The 17,432-nt window shown below is 39.8% G+C and overlaps 1 protein-coding gene across 1 annotated transcript in view; it reads left to right on the forward strand.

The window, feature by feature from the left end:
• Positions 1-8,932: 8,932 nt before the first annotated feature.
• nrxn3b (neurexin 3b) overlaps positions 8,933-17,432 on the forward strand; it is a gene marked incomplete at its 5' end in the record, with an annotated part of 250,073 nt that continues 241,573 nt past the window's right edge. Inside the window, one exon of the mRNA XM_079255634.1 lies at positions 8,933-9,034. Within this exon, the coding sequence (XP_079111760.1) occupies positions 8,933-9,034 (102 nt within the window). The remainder of the gene's footprint in view (positions 9,035-17,432) is intronic.

Raw genomic sequence — 17,432 nt, forward strand, 5'->3', positions numbered from 1 at the left:
AATTTGGTACGATTGAACGACAAGCCTGATGGACTGGCGAGTGTCCAGGGTGTACCCTGCCTTTCGCCCAAAGACTGCTGGGATAGGCTCCAGCTTCCCCGTGACCCTAAACCGGACTAAGCTAGGATAATCAAAGAATGAATTAATGAATGAATGCACAGCAAGCAAAGAGCGAACTTAGCAGTCTAATTATACTGAGGCAAGCAGAGAGTGGGGCTTTGCATTCACACATTTTTTTCATCAGACTCTAACGAGCAATTTCTTTGTGAAGGTCAACTTGTGCCTTTCTTCACTTGCCTGCTTTCTCTTTCTTCCATCTTCTGACACCATTTTCACCTTCTTACTTTATTCAGCCATGGCAAACTTTCATTCTAAGATGACGAAACCATCAGAGACCCCTCTGTGTTTGTTGAGTGGGAATCATAAAGCAAAGCGCTCCAGGTCACATGATCCAATGAAAGACGGATCTGCTCCTGTAAAGTTACAATGTCTGGTTTCTGAAGAGGCTTACACATCATGTGTGTTTTACCCCTTCATTCTGTTGATCCAACTTTCTTTTGGTTAATTTGAAGGTTTTTTTTTTCTTCTCCGACATTGATAAGGAACACCACAATACCGTGCAGCAGTGGTCTTGAGGTCTTGGAGTTGGGAGTCTGAGTCGGTTTCTGAGGCGGCAGAGCTTTGTGCTCAGAGGTTTGAGGTCATACTGGGGAGAACTCTCAGGCAGCGTAGCTATGTGTGGCAGGAGGGAGTGGAACAGAGTGGGAGATGGTAATGAAGGAGCTAATTGCTTCCAGTGGATTTTGAAATCGAACTCCAGCCAGTGCCAGCGCTCGGCCCAAGCTGCACACAAATGGAATATTGATGACTAAGGCGAAAATAAGGGAAAATGACCCTGCTATGTGATCAATATGAAAACCACAATTCTGTACAGAACATGTCTCAACAGGCAATACATTTCCCCCAGTTTTTATGGATCAGTATACACTTACCACAGGTTTGATATTGCTGAGATTGGCAAATATTACATGATATCAATTTGCTCTTTCTATAATTCAAAGTAACTATATTTTATTGATGTTTCTTCCAGCCCCACAGAAGCTTGTTAATTACCTCATAATAATTAATATGCATATGGCAAACACATAACAAAGTGGTCACCATTTACTATTTATTATTACACTGTGTTTTAATGCAAATTTAATTGGCATTGGACAGGAAAAGGAAAATAAGAAAAGTAGATGCTGATTTTTCTTTTTTCATTATCAACACATTTTAATGTATTTATTAATGTTGCAAAGGACAGCATACATAGTTTTTTGTGTTTGTAATAGTGAAATACATTTAATCCTTTTTTTTTTTTTTATTAGAACCTGACACTTTCTTTTGCAATTAATTTTGTGCAAGGATCAGATCTGGACTTTCAGCAGTTTCCACAGTAGTATGTTATCTGCAAATTAACACTGAAAATCTGGAATAGGCAACCTTGAAAAAAACCAAAGTTATACTTAAAGACCAGGTTTATGCAGCTAATTGAACATTAAATTAGAAAATTCATCTGTTAGTAGCTAAATTGAAACAAAAAGTGGTTTCAGTTTTGTTAAATGCACAAAGTTCATGTTCTATTAACTGCATAGGAAAAGCAATACATCTGAACTTAGTATTTAAAATGAGTTTGTGCACAGGTCTGATAACTGAACTTCACCATTTAGACATTACCATTTTCTTTTCTTTTTTTCCAGTCAAAAATGGAAGTAACAGTGATTTCCAGCCTTTTTTTTTTAGACTTTTCTGAGACTCCCTGAATCTTTTTACAACTTTATGCCCTGCAAAGTGTTTGAAAATCGTTCCCTGAGAAAGTTTTGTTGTCTCTTAGTTTGTTTCTTTTTAACTTATTAATTAATTTATGACTGACTTTGGCTCAGAGTCATGAATCATAATCCATTCCTCCTAGTGAAGATGTGAATGTCAGTTTTATATCCAGTCATGGCACCCTTACCTCTCACTAACTAATCTGCTTATTAATAACCCATTCCAGAACAGTGTTGCTTTTGTAAAAGCTGAAGTTTAACATTTATTATTATGAGTATTTCCAGCCAAACAAGACCAGCAGGAAATAGATCTGAGTGAAAGTTAAAGAACACTGCATTCTTTAAATGAAGAACTCACAAATGAGAATTTAAGACATCAGCAGGTGCTGATACCGTTTGAAGAATGTTACTGGAGGCTGCTAATAGCAAAAATGTTGTGAAATCATTGTAGTCAGTGGCATTCATCATAAATGAACTCCCAACAACATGAAAAGTTTAAATGAGAACATTTTCTTCTGCTGATCCTCCGAGGATCAAAGTTTAGCAATATTCTGACCATATCCATGGCTCTGCTGCAAATCTATTCTGATGTTTTACCAGGAATCGCTCTGTAAAGTCTCTATAAACGTGTTTTGTGATTCAAGCAGCAAACCCCTCAAACAAACGAATTAGAGTTAGCAGGACAGATGAGGGGAGTTGCCATGGCAATAACCCTTCCAGCTTGGGTCAGGTGAGATCAGGTTTCTGGAGCTGATCTGAATGATTACAATGCTGCAGAAAACAAGCTCACACTCTGAGGTGCCCTGTTTCAGTCTCTTAATTTCTGTCTTCCACATTTAGATGAAGGGAATGAGTCGCATATGAGAAACCACAATTTTTTACATTAAAATAAATGCTCTAACTGCAATTTTCAAATTGCCATAATCATGCTACAAAGAACTTTCAACCAAGCACCTGTATAACTCTGTTAAATGCAACTTCTGTATAGAATTGCTGGTGTGTAAACCGTTTTATTGTCTCTCACTAGTCCAGATGTGCAAAAACGCCTGTTCAAGCAAGGAGCCATGGTAACCACATTGTAACCACACTGTCGAGATACACATCAATATTTGATTAAGCATCGAGAAGGCTTTCGGAAAAATGTCTGGCAAAGATCATGAAGCTGACGTGTCACATATTGTGTGATTACAGCTCTAAATTTTTAATAGCGATGTCTAAAAAGATTGTGTAAGAACAATATTACACAAACAGCTGGCTCCTCCATGCCATCGGATGCCCGTTCAGGGTCTTTTTATCCTTCACGATTCTGCAGTTGTTCTGTGTCAGTAGTGATGATAGGTCTCTGTTCCTTCTCCTGGGACGGGAATGAGGGCTGTCACTGGGTTTTTGTTGCCTATGTGCACATTTCCACCTTGTTTCTATGTCATGTGTAAGCTTAAGTTTGTTACCTTGGGACAGTTTCTGTGTGACCAAAAGCTCCGCCCTACTTCTCATTTGTGTTTCACACATTGTACACACACTCATTTTCCCCTTAATATCTGTATCCTTTGTGTGTACGTACTACTTGATCCAGCACAACCACGGGAAGCTTTTACAGCTTGCAGGCTTTGTTCCCTCTGTCCCTGTTTCTTATTTACTTATCCTCTCCTGTCTTGAGCTATTTCTTCTTCCAGTTGTCGTGACTTGTCTGACCATGACAAGAAAAATGCAGGACACTGTGGATATGAAATGACTCATTGACGTTTTTTGTTACTGTTGTCAGGTAAAGACAAGGCATCGGTGTGGTATGTTGACAGGTCTTCTTTTAAAGGCTGAAATTTGTAAAAAGTCGTGCGCAGAGCGGCACGTCCTTGTCTGTGATGAATTCATCCAGAACCCAACTGGTCTCCACGCGCGAGGCGGCAAAGGGCGCGTCACTTATTTAATCAACATCATCAGGAAACTATACACCTCTCACTCTGTCATTTTTCATGAAACTTCCTTTTCTGTCTGCCCAGCAACTTTATTTTTGCTCTCATCCTTGAACATCCCCCCCTCAACCGCCCTCCATCTCACCTTACTCTACATGCCGATCTGAAAAAGGTGGGCTCAGGAAGTCATTTTGCAACAACGGAGTGATATAAAACTGTAAAATCAGACTATGTTTGATTTATGTGCACCATTAGCGGGGAATAGTGTTCCATCATAAGTAGTCTGTCTGTCTAGAGGCTGGATGTGAAACCTAAACCCACGGTCATACAGATAGGATTTTATGATCTCAGCTGAATGATGGGATTATCGTAGCTGTAATTATGGTGAGCAGGGCATTGTGTGTGTGTGTGTGTGTGTGTGTGGGTTTCCATCATTTCTCAGGCTGCCTCAGAGAGCAACATGGATGCTTGCGTCACATTAGGAAGACTTTACAACTAATCTGAGAATAATGGTGTTGTCCTCTTTTAGGTTTATGATACTTGAAATAAACATTTAGGTTTCTTCTTGTCATTTCAGCGAGGGAGGAGAATGTGGCCACCTTCCGCGGTTCGGAGTACTTCTGCTACGACCTGTCGCAGAACCCCATCCAGAGCAGCAGCGATGAGATCACGCTGTCCTTCAAGACCTGGCAACGTAACGGCCTCCTCCTCCACACGGGGAAGTCGGCAGACTACGTCAACCTGGCGCTTAAAGATGGGGCGGTGTCCCTCGTTATCAATCTGGGTTCCGGTGCTTTTGAGGCCATCGTGGAGCCAGTCAATGGCAAATTCAATGACAACGCCTGGCACGACATTAAAGTGACTCGCAACCTGAGACAGGTAATCGAGGGTAACAGGAATGGATGCAGATTGGAGTCAGGTGTTTTATTTATTTGTTTATTTTTAGATACGCTACCTCCAAGAGCTTTTGAGAGGCAGCCTCCATTTAGAAGGTCCCATTTTTCTGATTGGTTGTCATTCCATCTCTACAGTGCAGACACACTGAGACAGATTCATTATACTTTTAGTTGTCTTTACAGTGACACAAACTCCTTTTAATTTCATTCATTTTCCTACTTCTCTCATGTTAAATCAATAGATAAGAAAACCAGGGCAAAGCAGCTCTTCAGAAGGTGATTAATGTTATTAAAATTTCTACTTTGCCAGGTAGTGTCTTTGCTCCTGTTCATTGGTAGATTGAACATAGCTTCCTTGTTTAATGAGTGTAACATTGTCTTATAATGTTGTTTCTGCTTCACACTTCTCTATGCTGACACCTCTACGACCCCTGGAAAGAAATATGGAACTCTATGAAGATGTTCATTCAGCTGTTGTAAAGACATTACATGATGTTGTTGGTTGATGAGCTGAACACTCTGGGTTTGTCTAAAACAAAAACTGTATTCTTCAGTCAATTTGCAGGTTTGTAGTTGAAGGTTTACTGCACAATTTAAAACATGCCAATCAGTCTGCAGCGAGTGCTTGGACCAGGTTGATTGAGAGCTATCTGTTAAGACAGAAGAAAGGAAAATAAAACTCTTTGAAGAATGTAATTTAACACAAAGCATGCCAAAATACACTGCCAATCAGCTGCGTAAAAAAGCTAAATAATAATCATCTGAAAGGGAAGCATGAAGATAGCCAACCTGGGTAGACACCCAAGCATCAGGACAGAAAAAAGGTGCATCTGAACACGATGCTGGTTCAGATGTAACTGGTAGAAAGCCATTGATGAGCAGCTAGCATGTGGCTAAAAAGCTGAGGTTATTTAGATTCAAGAACTTCTCAAAGCTGTATTTGGGCCACACTTAACCTGCCCTCAAAAGGAAAGATGTTGCAGTGAGCTCACAAATAGATAAAGATGTATTTCTGATGCCACACTATGCAGGTAGATCTGGATAAATGCCGTTCTGAATGGGTAGTTGATGGTCACCATGTCCCAACAAGGCTGCACCACCAGTGAGGTTCTGATGGAGGGATTGGGAGTGAGATGGTAACCCCCCTCAGGGTGAAGTTTCCAACTGGCCATTTCCTGCTGTGGTATAAAAAAGATAAACTGTTACTTCTGCAGTAACAAAAAGTGCCATCCCATCCTGCAAAAGGTACCACTGAACCTTTGCATGCAGGTACAAAGGCAGGAAAACTCCTGACCACTCTGACCACAACCTTATTCAGACTCCACTGAGCATCTTAAGGTAAACTCTATGACGGTTGGGGTCAGCAAACCTCCAAACAGCAACTTTAAGAGGCAGTTCCAGCTTCTTCAAACCAGAATTACCTGGTTTCATTGGTATCTTTGTTCAATAAAAAAACGATTATTATTTCACTTAATATCATTTGTGATTATTGACTATATTTGAGAAACAAGCAAAATCCTGCAAATGCAAAGCCAGACTGTTCAGCTGTGGAATAAGATAAAATCATTTTCCTACATATGAAACCAGCTGAATGCCCGTCCTCCCAGAGCAACAATATGAAACGCCACTGCTGTGTACGTGCTTTCGCTTCACAGCCAGGCACACAGCGTTTGCCTTTGAGCCCTCCTTCAACACTTTTTTCACTTTTAGTGATTGTTCGATATTTTCCTGCTGTTACTTAGATTTAGCTTGTACATCATGGTTCAGTGGAGCTAATATGAATCAGAGTCTGTGCAAAGACAGTAAATAAAACCCAATGGTGCGTGGAGGCAATGCTAGCTAAAAGACTTTGGGCTTGTTCATTGACTCCGTCGACCTTTAGCTTGTCAGGTGAGATGGCATTTAGCGTTCTCGTCAGAGTGGTAGAGCACATAAGCACCCATTTTCTGACCCCTCCCTGACAGTAAGCCTTTGTCCCATGGGTCAGTAAGTAGTCGTAGCAGAAATTCCCACCAGGACGATGTACAGTATTAATGGGTTATAAGCTAAGAGGCAAGGGGCTGCTCGCCCGTTTCTTCTCTCTCTTTCTCTCTACAGATCTGTCTTTCTGTTGCTGTCATTTTCTTTCTTCTCCAAAAGGCAAATGTTTTTAGGCTGAAGGTGGGAAAACACTACAGCTTTGTGAGAATTCAGGCCATCCTATGCCATCTTTTTTCCAAATCTCAAGTGCTTCTTTACGTGTATAGATCTTTTACAGGACCGATGTAGAAACTATGCCTAGGATGAGGCGTAATTACTGACAAATCACGCAGTGTTTCTTCACTACACTAACTCATCCATGATATAAGTCATTTCTTTACTACTAACCAGTATCTAACCAACTAATGTACTAACTAACTAACATCCTAATTCTTCATCATTGCTTTTGGTTTTTTGTTTTCTGTCCATCCTTATTAACAACCTTTTTTGTTCACTATTCTGTTGATTTCCTTTCTTCCCCTTTTTCTGGAAAGCAATCAGGCATTGGACACGCTATGGTAAACAAACTACATTGTCTGGTAGATATCATTCTTATTGTCTTTTTTTTGGGTTTGCCGTGTGTCCCCTCCCCCTCTCTTCTTTTATACGTTCTCTTTGAGTTCCATCCTAGACACTCTTATCAAAAAATGAGGAGATGGGTTTGTATTACCAGGCAATTCTTTCTTCGCTTCTTCTCAATTTCCTCCCTGACCTGCCAACGACCTCCTTCTTTACCCCACAACCCCCCCATCCTGTTCTTTTCACTTTGGCTTTTACTTTTTTTTTTCCTCTCTCTCTTTTTGTTTCCTCAACATTACTGCAGATTTCGAAGAAATAAAAAGAAAAAAAAAATTGACTTCTCTGCCTTTTGTCAGGGCAGCTTACTTTTTTATTTTGTTTTTTTCCACACAAAAGTCCCCATTTTTTGTGAGGACTGTCGTCCAGAACTGACAGAAGCTTACCACAATCCCTAAGATGGTGACCTCAACACCGAGCCCTAAAAGAGAATCTACTTTTAAAAAAGTAGCAACCCTTAACTTCATTGCGGGAGCTCTGACAGTTGTTTCCAACTCACTATGGCGCATGGCATGCCCACACTTCATTGAACATCCCAAACTCATAAAACCTCAGCCCTGCCGCCCAGAATAACCACTAACACTCTAATTCATAGACTCACCTTCCACCCATCACTCACTTTGCCCTCCCCGTGTGTATTCTTGTAGCATGCTGGTGACGGTGGTGTTTGTATGTTTTGCTAACCTTGGGACTCCACCCTCTCCCCTCATGGGCCCATATGCAGAACATTTCCAAGAATAGGCGTGCTGATCTAGGATTGTGGGTCTGGTCGAGTGACAGTGACGATGTAGAACCATGACACCTGAGCTAAACCTGATCAGAGATCAGCTTCCGCTATTTTTAGAAGGTGTTTGAATATGGGCTCTGGTTTTGATTATGCATGAGCCGTTTTACCGTGTGTTGCATGTTCCTGATGTGTATGGCACCATTGATCCACTTACTCCCCCTTACACGTCCAGTTAAGTTTGTTTAATTTGCCTTCTAACAGTAATGCCCTCGTTTGCACATTGACGTGGTGTGAAAGGCCTCCCTTTGTTTTGCATGTGCGTAGATATATCTATATATATATGTATCTGGATGTAGATCTCTGGGAAAGTGTGTGAGACTGAGAGCGTGCAAGTGTGAGCGTGTGTGCAAGGAGGAGTGTGTGCTCGTATGCGTCCACATACATGTACTGTATATGTGTGTCTGCAGTAATAGATAAATCCCGAACCTAAGACAAGTGGAATCAATTTGTCCTTGGTTTGAACATTGTACTAACCCTCCCCCCCAACTTGAAGTTTCAGAACCAAACCTAGGATCCATTCTCTTACCCCCATCAAAGATAAAGAAAATATGCCTCTGCCATATTTTCTTTACCTGTCCTGTGAACCCTTTGGCTAAAAAAAAAAAAGAAAAGAATCATTAACAAGATCTAAACACTGTCTGGTCCAAACCAATCGCTTCCAGGTACCAAATGATTTAGAAAAAAAAAAAGAAATAACAAAAGGTTAAAAAAAAAAAAAATACAGAAAAAAAAACTATATTGTGGAATCGAAAGAAAAGTTTGTAAAGCTCATTTCAAATGCAGACCAAGGAGGGAAGTGTGTTTTATACACAGCACGGAATCGAATCCCAGAGTGTAATGGCTTGGCTTTGGCTATGTGTTACCCTCCAACAGGTGACAATCTCCGTTGATGGGATCCTAACAACCACTGGCTACACCCAGGAAGACTACACCATGCTGGGCTCCGATGATTTCTTCTATGTCGGGGGGAGCCCCAGCACTGCTGACCTGCCAGGATCTCCAGTTAGCAACAATTTCATGGGCTGCCTCAGAGAGGTAGGAAGACGCTCAGATGAATACAAATCCAGAACAGGTGCATCGTCGCTCGTATATGAAACGGTAACCTTTCCGCTACCGATGTTATATATATGCTGTCATGTCGCGCAGCTGCTCTCCCGCTGTTTGCTTAATCAGAGCGGCTGTCTTTGAAAAATACTAAAACAATAATCATCACACTTTACCTGAAAGGCAAGGAAAGAATGAGAGAAAAAGTCAAATTGCATTATCAATTAAAGCTGCTGAGTTGGCAGCGGAAGCATCAGACTTTCAATATTTCCCTGCTTAATCTAATTCATAACACTTGTGTGTGAGAAAGCCTCCTAAAATTGCTTCTGTCACATGTAATTTGCAGCATCAGCTTGAGCGTGCAGCTAAAACGCCTCCCGACGGGCAGCAATCTGGAAGAAATATTTGCTTATGATGAAATGGGGAGAAAGTGTAGTTGTTTTGGGACATTTCTAATATATTTGCTGGCACTTTCAGCTTGTGAGCAAAGCCTAAAAATATTAAGCAGGTAGTCTTTTATGTGTTGCTCGCCATTACTTACTCTCCACCAAGTAATGATAATAAAGAGACAGCTGGTGGCACTTATGGGCTGTTTAAAACAACAACAACAATAAAAAAAATAGTAACGTCTTGGGCCGTGCCTCATTTCTTTACTTTCTCTTTTGAAGCAGCAGATGTTTTTAAAAAAAAAAAAAAATCTTTAAAGTGCTGTTGAACAGTAGCTCTTTGGGGTTTTTGAAGGTCTTTCAAAAGTGCATTTTAAGCATCTGCTGTTGTTTCACTCATTTTTAGACTGTACCTGATCATATTCAGGCAAATGTTTTTTTGTTTTTTTTTCTTTCTGTTTTGTGACACAAACCGGGAAAAAAAAAAACACATCTAACTCAAGGGAAGAATTAGTTCTTTTGTCTATTCATAACAAAGAAACCCAAAGTTTTTAAGACGTTGTTCCAGCAGCCTGTCACAAGGACGCACCTTTTGTTCCTTTTCTTCAGCTTTATCTAAAAAACATAAATAAAATAATAATAATAATAATAATAATAAAAAAAAGATTGTGTGGTAATTATTTTCAAAACAAGATTATTCCAGAACAGGCTGGTGTGAAAAACCCACTAAAGCAGGTGAAAAGTGATGTCCGCAGGAAAAAGGAAGAAAATTCAGCGGAACCTAAAGATGCATCTAAACCTTCAGTTGATCCAAAAACTGAAAACAGGCATCAGGAATGGTCTCCATCCTAGCATGGCTGTCAAGAAGCCATTCTTAACAAAGGAAAAGGGGGGGAAATGTAGAGGAATGTGAAATGGCACCAGATTTAAAGTCAGCATGAGTGGTTATGAAGAAGCCTGGACCTCAGTGTCACGAAACACAAAGTCAATATCCAAAGAACACATTCGGAAATGTCTCTAATGAATCTTGGAAAATTGTTACTAAAAACTAAACTGTAGTAAAGCTTGTCAAATTGGGTTCTCTGGAGTGGTACTTAGTTCATCTGCTTGATTAACGGCGCTGTTATGCAACCAGATGTATGTTGAAATTATTCGACGCAGGTTAAACTGGTCCAGGTTCAAATCCCAGCCGAGGACCCTTTGCTGTTCAATACTCCCACTCTTTCTGACCCCCTTCCCATTTTGTTCCTGTCAAAGAAAGGCCACCAGAACCCACAAATTGTTACTTTAACACTCTATAGGGCACTCAATGAAATACCTTGGAATTAGAAAATTTAACCTAAAATTGTCGTTTTGGTATGAACCAAGACCTCCATTCAATTGTTACTTTTTAAAAAAAAAAATTGTTTTATGCTGAAAATGAAAGAAAATAAAGCGATCAAAAAAAGTTGCTTGCCTTGTAAAAGGTAGTCATAGCAGATGACCAACTTTAGAGCTGGTTAGAATAATACAAGGTCTATTTTTTCTTTTTTTTTTTTTTTGCATTTTCATGTCTGTTTTCAACATATCATAGTAAAAAATTCCACCTAGTTTCTTTTTTCTGAAAATGTCCGGATAAATGATGGGGATACTCAAGGCGTTTTCACAGCACTGTAAGCTAACATTAAAGTAGTTTTTTTAATGAAAGACTTTTTCTTGCTCAGGTTAATAATATTACAGCATTTATGATGTGGAAATCTGCATACTTGTGAAATTTGGACCAGTTTGGTGACATTTCAAGATTGATCAAGTTTGATCCCATTAAAACTCACTCAGAAACTGCAGTGTAGATTCGTTTTTAATATGAGGCTATGAAATTGCATAGCAATCATTTGGGTTCATCATACCAGAATAAAGAAACCAGGCAGCTGCAGCACTTCCAGGTAAAATCAATGGAATTGATAAAAATAATCATTTAATCAACTCGACACTGTTCTACCTTTAACTCAGCCATACAGCAAATAGTTATTTGTTTTTTGTGGCATCTAATAGGATCTCATGCAGACTCCTCTTACCTTCTCGCCTCATTATTTTTTCTCTCCAATCATATTCTTTACATTTAATCTAAAGCCTGTTAGAGTGTGTGGCAGTGCTGGCAAAATTTATAGGTATCTGAAGAAGCGTACACACAGACAAGCTGCCAAGTTCCAGGTTTGTAAAGGAAAAGTAACTTTGTGTTTATTGTTACCGGTGTTGACTAAGCTGCTCAGACTGCTGTCCATCTATTAGCCTAATCCCTCCTCAAACAGGGAACATGTGTTTCCTGCAGCGGCTGAGCCAAACTTCCGCTTTTTTCCACTTTTTGTCTTTACTTTGGTGATTCTCTTCAGAAAGCAGAAAACTCATCATCAACAAAATGAATAAAAAAAAAAGCTAATTCTGATGGAACCTGTGAAAAAAAATTAAATACTAATAATATGTCTAATGAAAAGTCTTTATTTCCATTGTTTCTTTTTGCAACTTAGAGGGATTTTTTTTTTTTTTAATCAGTTCATTGGTAACTAAGGGAGTTTTTTCCTTCCCACTGTCGCCGGTGTGCTTCCTCAGGATGGGAGACCAACTCAATCTGTTGGTTTCCTTATTTAGGGTATTATGAATTGGCTTTCATTATGTTTTTTTTTTCCTGTCTATAAAGCGTCTTGAGATAGCATTGCCGTGATTTGACACTATATAAATAAAGTTGAATTGAACTGAATTGAATTAATTTTTTCATTTTGACGTCTTCCCTTTTTTTCTAGTGTGGTCTGAACAAGGCAAGGAACGTAAATGAAAACTTAGACCAGGAGTGCAGAGGGAGTTTGATCGCTGTGTTTTATAGGTTTCTTTCAGCACAGCTAATTTCACATTCCTGCCTTTGCTTTGCAGTTTAACTGGATTGTGTAAACGCTGCTCTACAAGTCAGGCCTAATTGTTTATATTTAAATTCACCCCTCTGGTGCTTTCGGTAATTCCAAAAGATTCATTTAAGTTATTTGGAGAAGTAATTTGGCGACTCCTCTGTTTACTGATCCACAATGTGATCTCACACAAGTGCTGCATTGATCTTTTCCTCACCTAGACTAATGCATGCAGATATAGAAGAAAAAACTGAAGCAATGCAATGCAGCTTCTCCCATATCTGGAGGCAAAAAAAAAAAAAAAAAAACTGGATTTATTGATCATTTCGGTCCACCTGTGGGCAGAACTTAGTAATAAGCTACAATTTTTAATTTAGCGAGCGATTGTTTGTTTACACATGCAGCTGTTAGCATTCATTTGGAGTCTTTGCCTTTAGCATCGTCATACATGCTCTGCAAAGTCAATATTCTCTCCCCTTCTAGCTGTGTTTTGCGCCAAAGAGGAAGAAGGCTTCCTCTTCAGCTGCTTCATGTTTATGTGTGTACTCTGTGTTTCATTAGCTTGTCGCTAACCATTCCTGCAAATGCAAAGACAGTCATATCTGTCATGTGTTTCCAATATTATCAGAGCAAGCGTGACTCAGCGTGAGCTGGGTCTCGAGTGAGAGCGTTGCGTAGAGGTGAATCACGGTGGGGTTGAGTTGAGCTCTTCGGCTGTTTATCATATGTTGTTCCATTAAACTGGTGCGATGCTGGCTGCTCCTCAGGACCATGCAAATTGCTCACAACGGGGCCTTGTGATCTCACCCTCATGCCTTCTCTCATTTGCTATATCTGTTTGATCGTGTCGTTAGGTCCTCGTTGTGTATTTCACCGTACTGTAGGCTCGCATTTGCATGCGTGTTTTCACCTACGTGTTCTCCCTGTGTGTCTGCTTCGGTCTTTCTCCCCCACACGGCATTGTTTTCCCCATCCTGGCCCCGACCACCTCTTCTTTTGCATTCACTATTCCAGTTTAATGAGGGGATGATTCTGTGGCTTTTGCACCATTGTTTACACAAAAAGTTGTCGGTTTTTCTGTCTGTCTGTGCGCACCGTCTGGCTACGGGAGTTGGCAAAGCTGCTGAAGCGAAAAAAAAAAATTCTGATGCGTTCAGGCCTCTGCTTCTGGAATGGAAAATCTAAATTAAGGAAAACCTCTCTGAAATGATGACCTGAACATTGAACAAAGCCTCCTTTTCTCTTTGTTCAGTATGACAACAAAGAGATGCTACAACATGCTGTTACAACCTTTTCTCTTGCTCAGTCCTCGCTGCACTCATGTGCGCCTTAAGGCTACATGAGATGTCATCCGTACACAACACAGACACACTTGTCCCACCCATGCTCGTGTTGTGCAACGTGGGTTGCCGCACACCATGTGACCAATGAACCAGCAGGCGGCTGCTTGCTTGATTCTCTGGTCAGCCTGATATTCGTGTCGCCATGCAGCCTTACCCCCCCTCTTCTTTTTCCGTTATTTCCACTCCAGCTCTGTCTAGCCCCTCCTTTGGGCACTGCTGGCACCCGTGGCGGCACTAGAGCTGCAGACGACGACTTGTGTTAGGCTGTGGGGGTTAGCCGGGACATGCAGTGTCATCTCCATTGAGAGAGGATGAGCTGATGATGACGAGTTGTGAGCAGGAGGTGGAAAGGGTGTGTGAGTTGAGAAAGTGGTGAGGGAAGTGGCAGAGTTCAGAAGACAGGTGCAGGTGAAGCGAACGCAAGCAGATGGGTAACGGCAACAAACATAAAACTGTGAACGAATGGAAATGAAGAGAATGGCACAAGAGGACGAAGAGAGGCAGAAATTTGGCATTTTAAAGGAACATAGTCATCATCAGTTTTGGGTTAGTCACAGTGTGTTGCATGCAGGCGGTGCTTGCTTTCCCTTGTACACCAAATGCAAATGTCACCATGTCCTTTTAATTATTTGACTTTTTTTATGCCCTGTAGAAGGCCAAGTGGTGATGGATGTCCGTAAACCACACAATTTAATGGAATGCCTTCACCTTTCGTCCTCACCCGCCCATAGGCTAAGCTGTAACACTGGTAAACCATTGCTACGCGCAGGTTTTATGCTCTCACATCAAGTGCAAACCTGCAGTCAACCCGCATCCTGTAAACTTTGACAAAACAAAACATTTTCTTACTGATGTTGTGCTTTTTTTTTAATTCTAAAAAGAAAATAAGGCAAAATTAAAGTGTTTTTACTGATGAACTGGATCAAAACTTTATTGTTCATTTAAAAGCGGACAGCTAAAACATGCTTGTTTCTCCTCGCTCTGTGCAAGTAAGCACAGGTTGTACTACTAAGTTCTAAAAGTATTTGACTCAAAATAGGAGTAAGGATTAATGTCTGCAAAGAGAAATTCATTTCTTTAGTTTTCTTTCTCATTATGTTGGCATATCAAAGCTCAAAAAACAGAACAGGGTGTTGTTTTAGTTTCTATGAAACAAGATTATTTTTCAATTAATTGTCTGATTGAAATCAGCAACACAAATCATGACTGGATATTTTAGTTTATTTTTTATTTAGCCTAAATAGAAGTTTTATCTCATTTTCATTGCTGGATTCTAAACCATATTCAGCTGAAACAATAAATCCTTGTGTTCTCTGATCCTTGTTATTTAAACTCCTTTAAAACAACCAAATAAATTATTTATTTAAGCTCCTGAATACAATCCATAGACAGTTTTGTCACATCCAAGTTGATTTTTAGGTAACAAATAGAAAAGACTGTGATGGTTTGGACAAAAGTACATTGTGGACTCTCATCATCATCACCATTTTTACATGCAGGTACTCTTACAACCACAAACCACAAACACTTTGAATGTAATTTTCTGCATGAACAACCCACAAATGGGGCTGCTTTTGGAAATGTGCATGGTAGGAAATGGGAGATAAAAGTACAACGAAATCATGGCAACATTTATACATGTATGTCAGTGTGTGTGATAAATAAGAGACATTTTCACCCTTGCCACCTGCAGAGCTAGCCAGCTGTTTATCTGTCAGCACCCTGTGGTCTGCTAGTTGGTTGCAATCAACTGGTTGCCTCCAAGCTGGTTGCTAACTGCCAAGAAAACCCAACAGGAAAATTAAAATACAATGACGTGCCGATACAAGGAGGAAGGAAACTGAGCAGAAACATGGAAGAGAATAATAAGTCAGCCTATTTCATGTCATCCCCTCAAACTATTGAAGTAGTTGATAGAAAAGACAGCAGTGCAGCAGTGATATGGAAGTGCTTTGCATTCAGTAAAAATGATCAAGAACAGATGAGACAAGACAAAGCAAAGCAATTTTTTTGCATGACACAATTCAACAACAGTGTGATTCAAAGTGCTCTATAGAGACATTAAAAATATAAAAAATAATTGAAACATGGTTGAAAATTAAAAACAGAGAAAATGGAAAGAATATTACATAAAAAAAAAAAACGATTACAAACATGATCAAGTGAAAAAGACAATTAATACGATGTTCAGACATTGTCATCAGTTGAAGATGCTACAGGTTGTACCGGGGACCTTAACATGGACACACAACTGTGTAAACATGACAAGTAGTTATGGCACTGCATGGTGCGCAAGCAACTGGGTATCAATACATTGGCTGCTTTAAATGTTCATATGGCTGATTCATAAAAAAAAACATACAAGATGACAGTAATGGAGGAAGTAATGAAGAGCAATAGAGAAAAGGTCAAAGCAAGAGATAAGACGAGTCAACATCTGACTGACTTTTACTGGCTGGAGAGAGCTCAGAGAAGAGACAGGAAGCAAGATTAATGCTGAATTACCCTTCGTTTGGTAGCATCAATGACAGAAAACCTTCCAAAGTTCAATAATGCAGCTTTAACAACCACTATATCCTGATCAAGGTCAATCAGAACAGAAAATATTGTGATCATTTATTTTGGCATGTAGCACAGCCCAAATGGATGGTGGAATGAAGGATTTTGTTGAATTACTAATCTCAGGGATGGGAATGGATTGAGAGGAAGGGATGAGTATGGTCCAGGAGCATTATGGACATCTTCTGAAGACATAGTAATTAAAGCACTGTTCCAGATATGGTCTTTATCTCCAAATCTAAGTTTAAAAACGTATATCTCTACGAAAGTGAATCAGACACCAAGCTTGATGATTATTTCCGACTGACTGGAGATACTGCAGCCAACTCACTGTTGCTTCTGAGACAGCATCACTCCAGCTTTCCACAGGAAATTAAACACACACCGTGTTAAGATTTCCCCGCCTCATCCCACTGTTGTGGCTAAATCTAATTTCCTGTTGGTTGGAGATCACAAAATAATATGTAAAATCATCCAATTTTCTAATATATTATTACCCAGCTAATCTAAAAACACATTTTAGCTATTTTAGCTAAATGCATAATATTTTAGAGCACACACTTCCTGTTGGAGAGTTTGGGTTTAATATATCCTAAAAAGTGGATCCCTAATGAAAGAAGGAGAACATAAAATGATTAAAGGACCTCAGCATCTGAAACACAAAGATGCTATAATCAGCTAAAATTCTCTTTCAAAAAAGTGCAGCTGCATGATGGTGGACTGACAGCAAAGTGTATTTAAAAAAAAACTATATAAAACTATTTAAAAAACTAAAAAATTTTTGATCAAATGAGGCAGTAAAAAATAATTAATAAGTAAATAATTTAAGACATAAGAAAAATAAACAACAAATTGCGAATGAAAGTGCCGTTGCAGGCGTGACCCTGAAGGATGTGGAGGTTGCAACCATGGAGGCAGAGGTTTTTATTTGGAACTGGGAAGCAACAGCCTCAGCAGTGAGTTCATGGGCGAGTTAATGTGACAGATTGAATGGGACGCCTCACTGTGTGTGTGAGTTATAGGAGACTCTATGTGTGTCGCAGTGAATAGCGTATCATGTGGCAAAGCTGAGATTGCCTGCCTGGACAGGCTTTTCTCCATTCTGTTATTTGGTGACATTAAGGGATTATTTCACCCAGATTATGAGAAGAAGGCCTGCTGACTCGCTGCTATGGTTTTTCCAAGTGTCACATTTTTATTTTTTAAACCATAAGCAAAACTCTTT

Source organism: Telmatherina bonti (genome assembly GCF_933228915.1).
Source record: "Telmatherina bonti genome assembly, chromosome: 16".
In the NCBI taxonomy this organism is placed as follows: Eukaryota; Metazoa; Chordata; class Actinopteri; order Atheriniformes; family Telmatherinidae; genus Telmatherina; species Telmatherina bonti.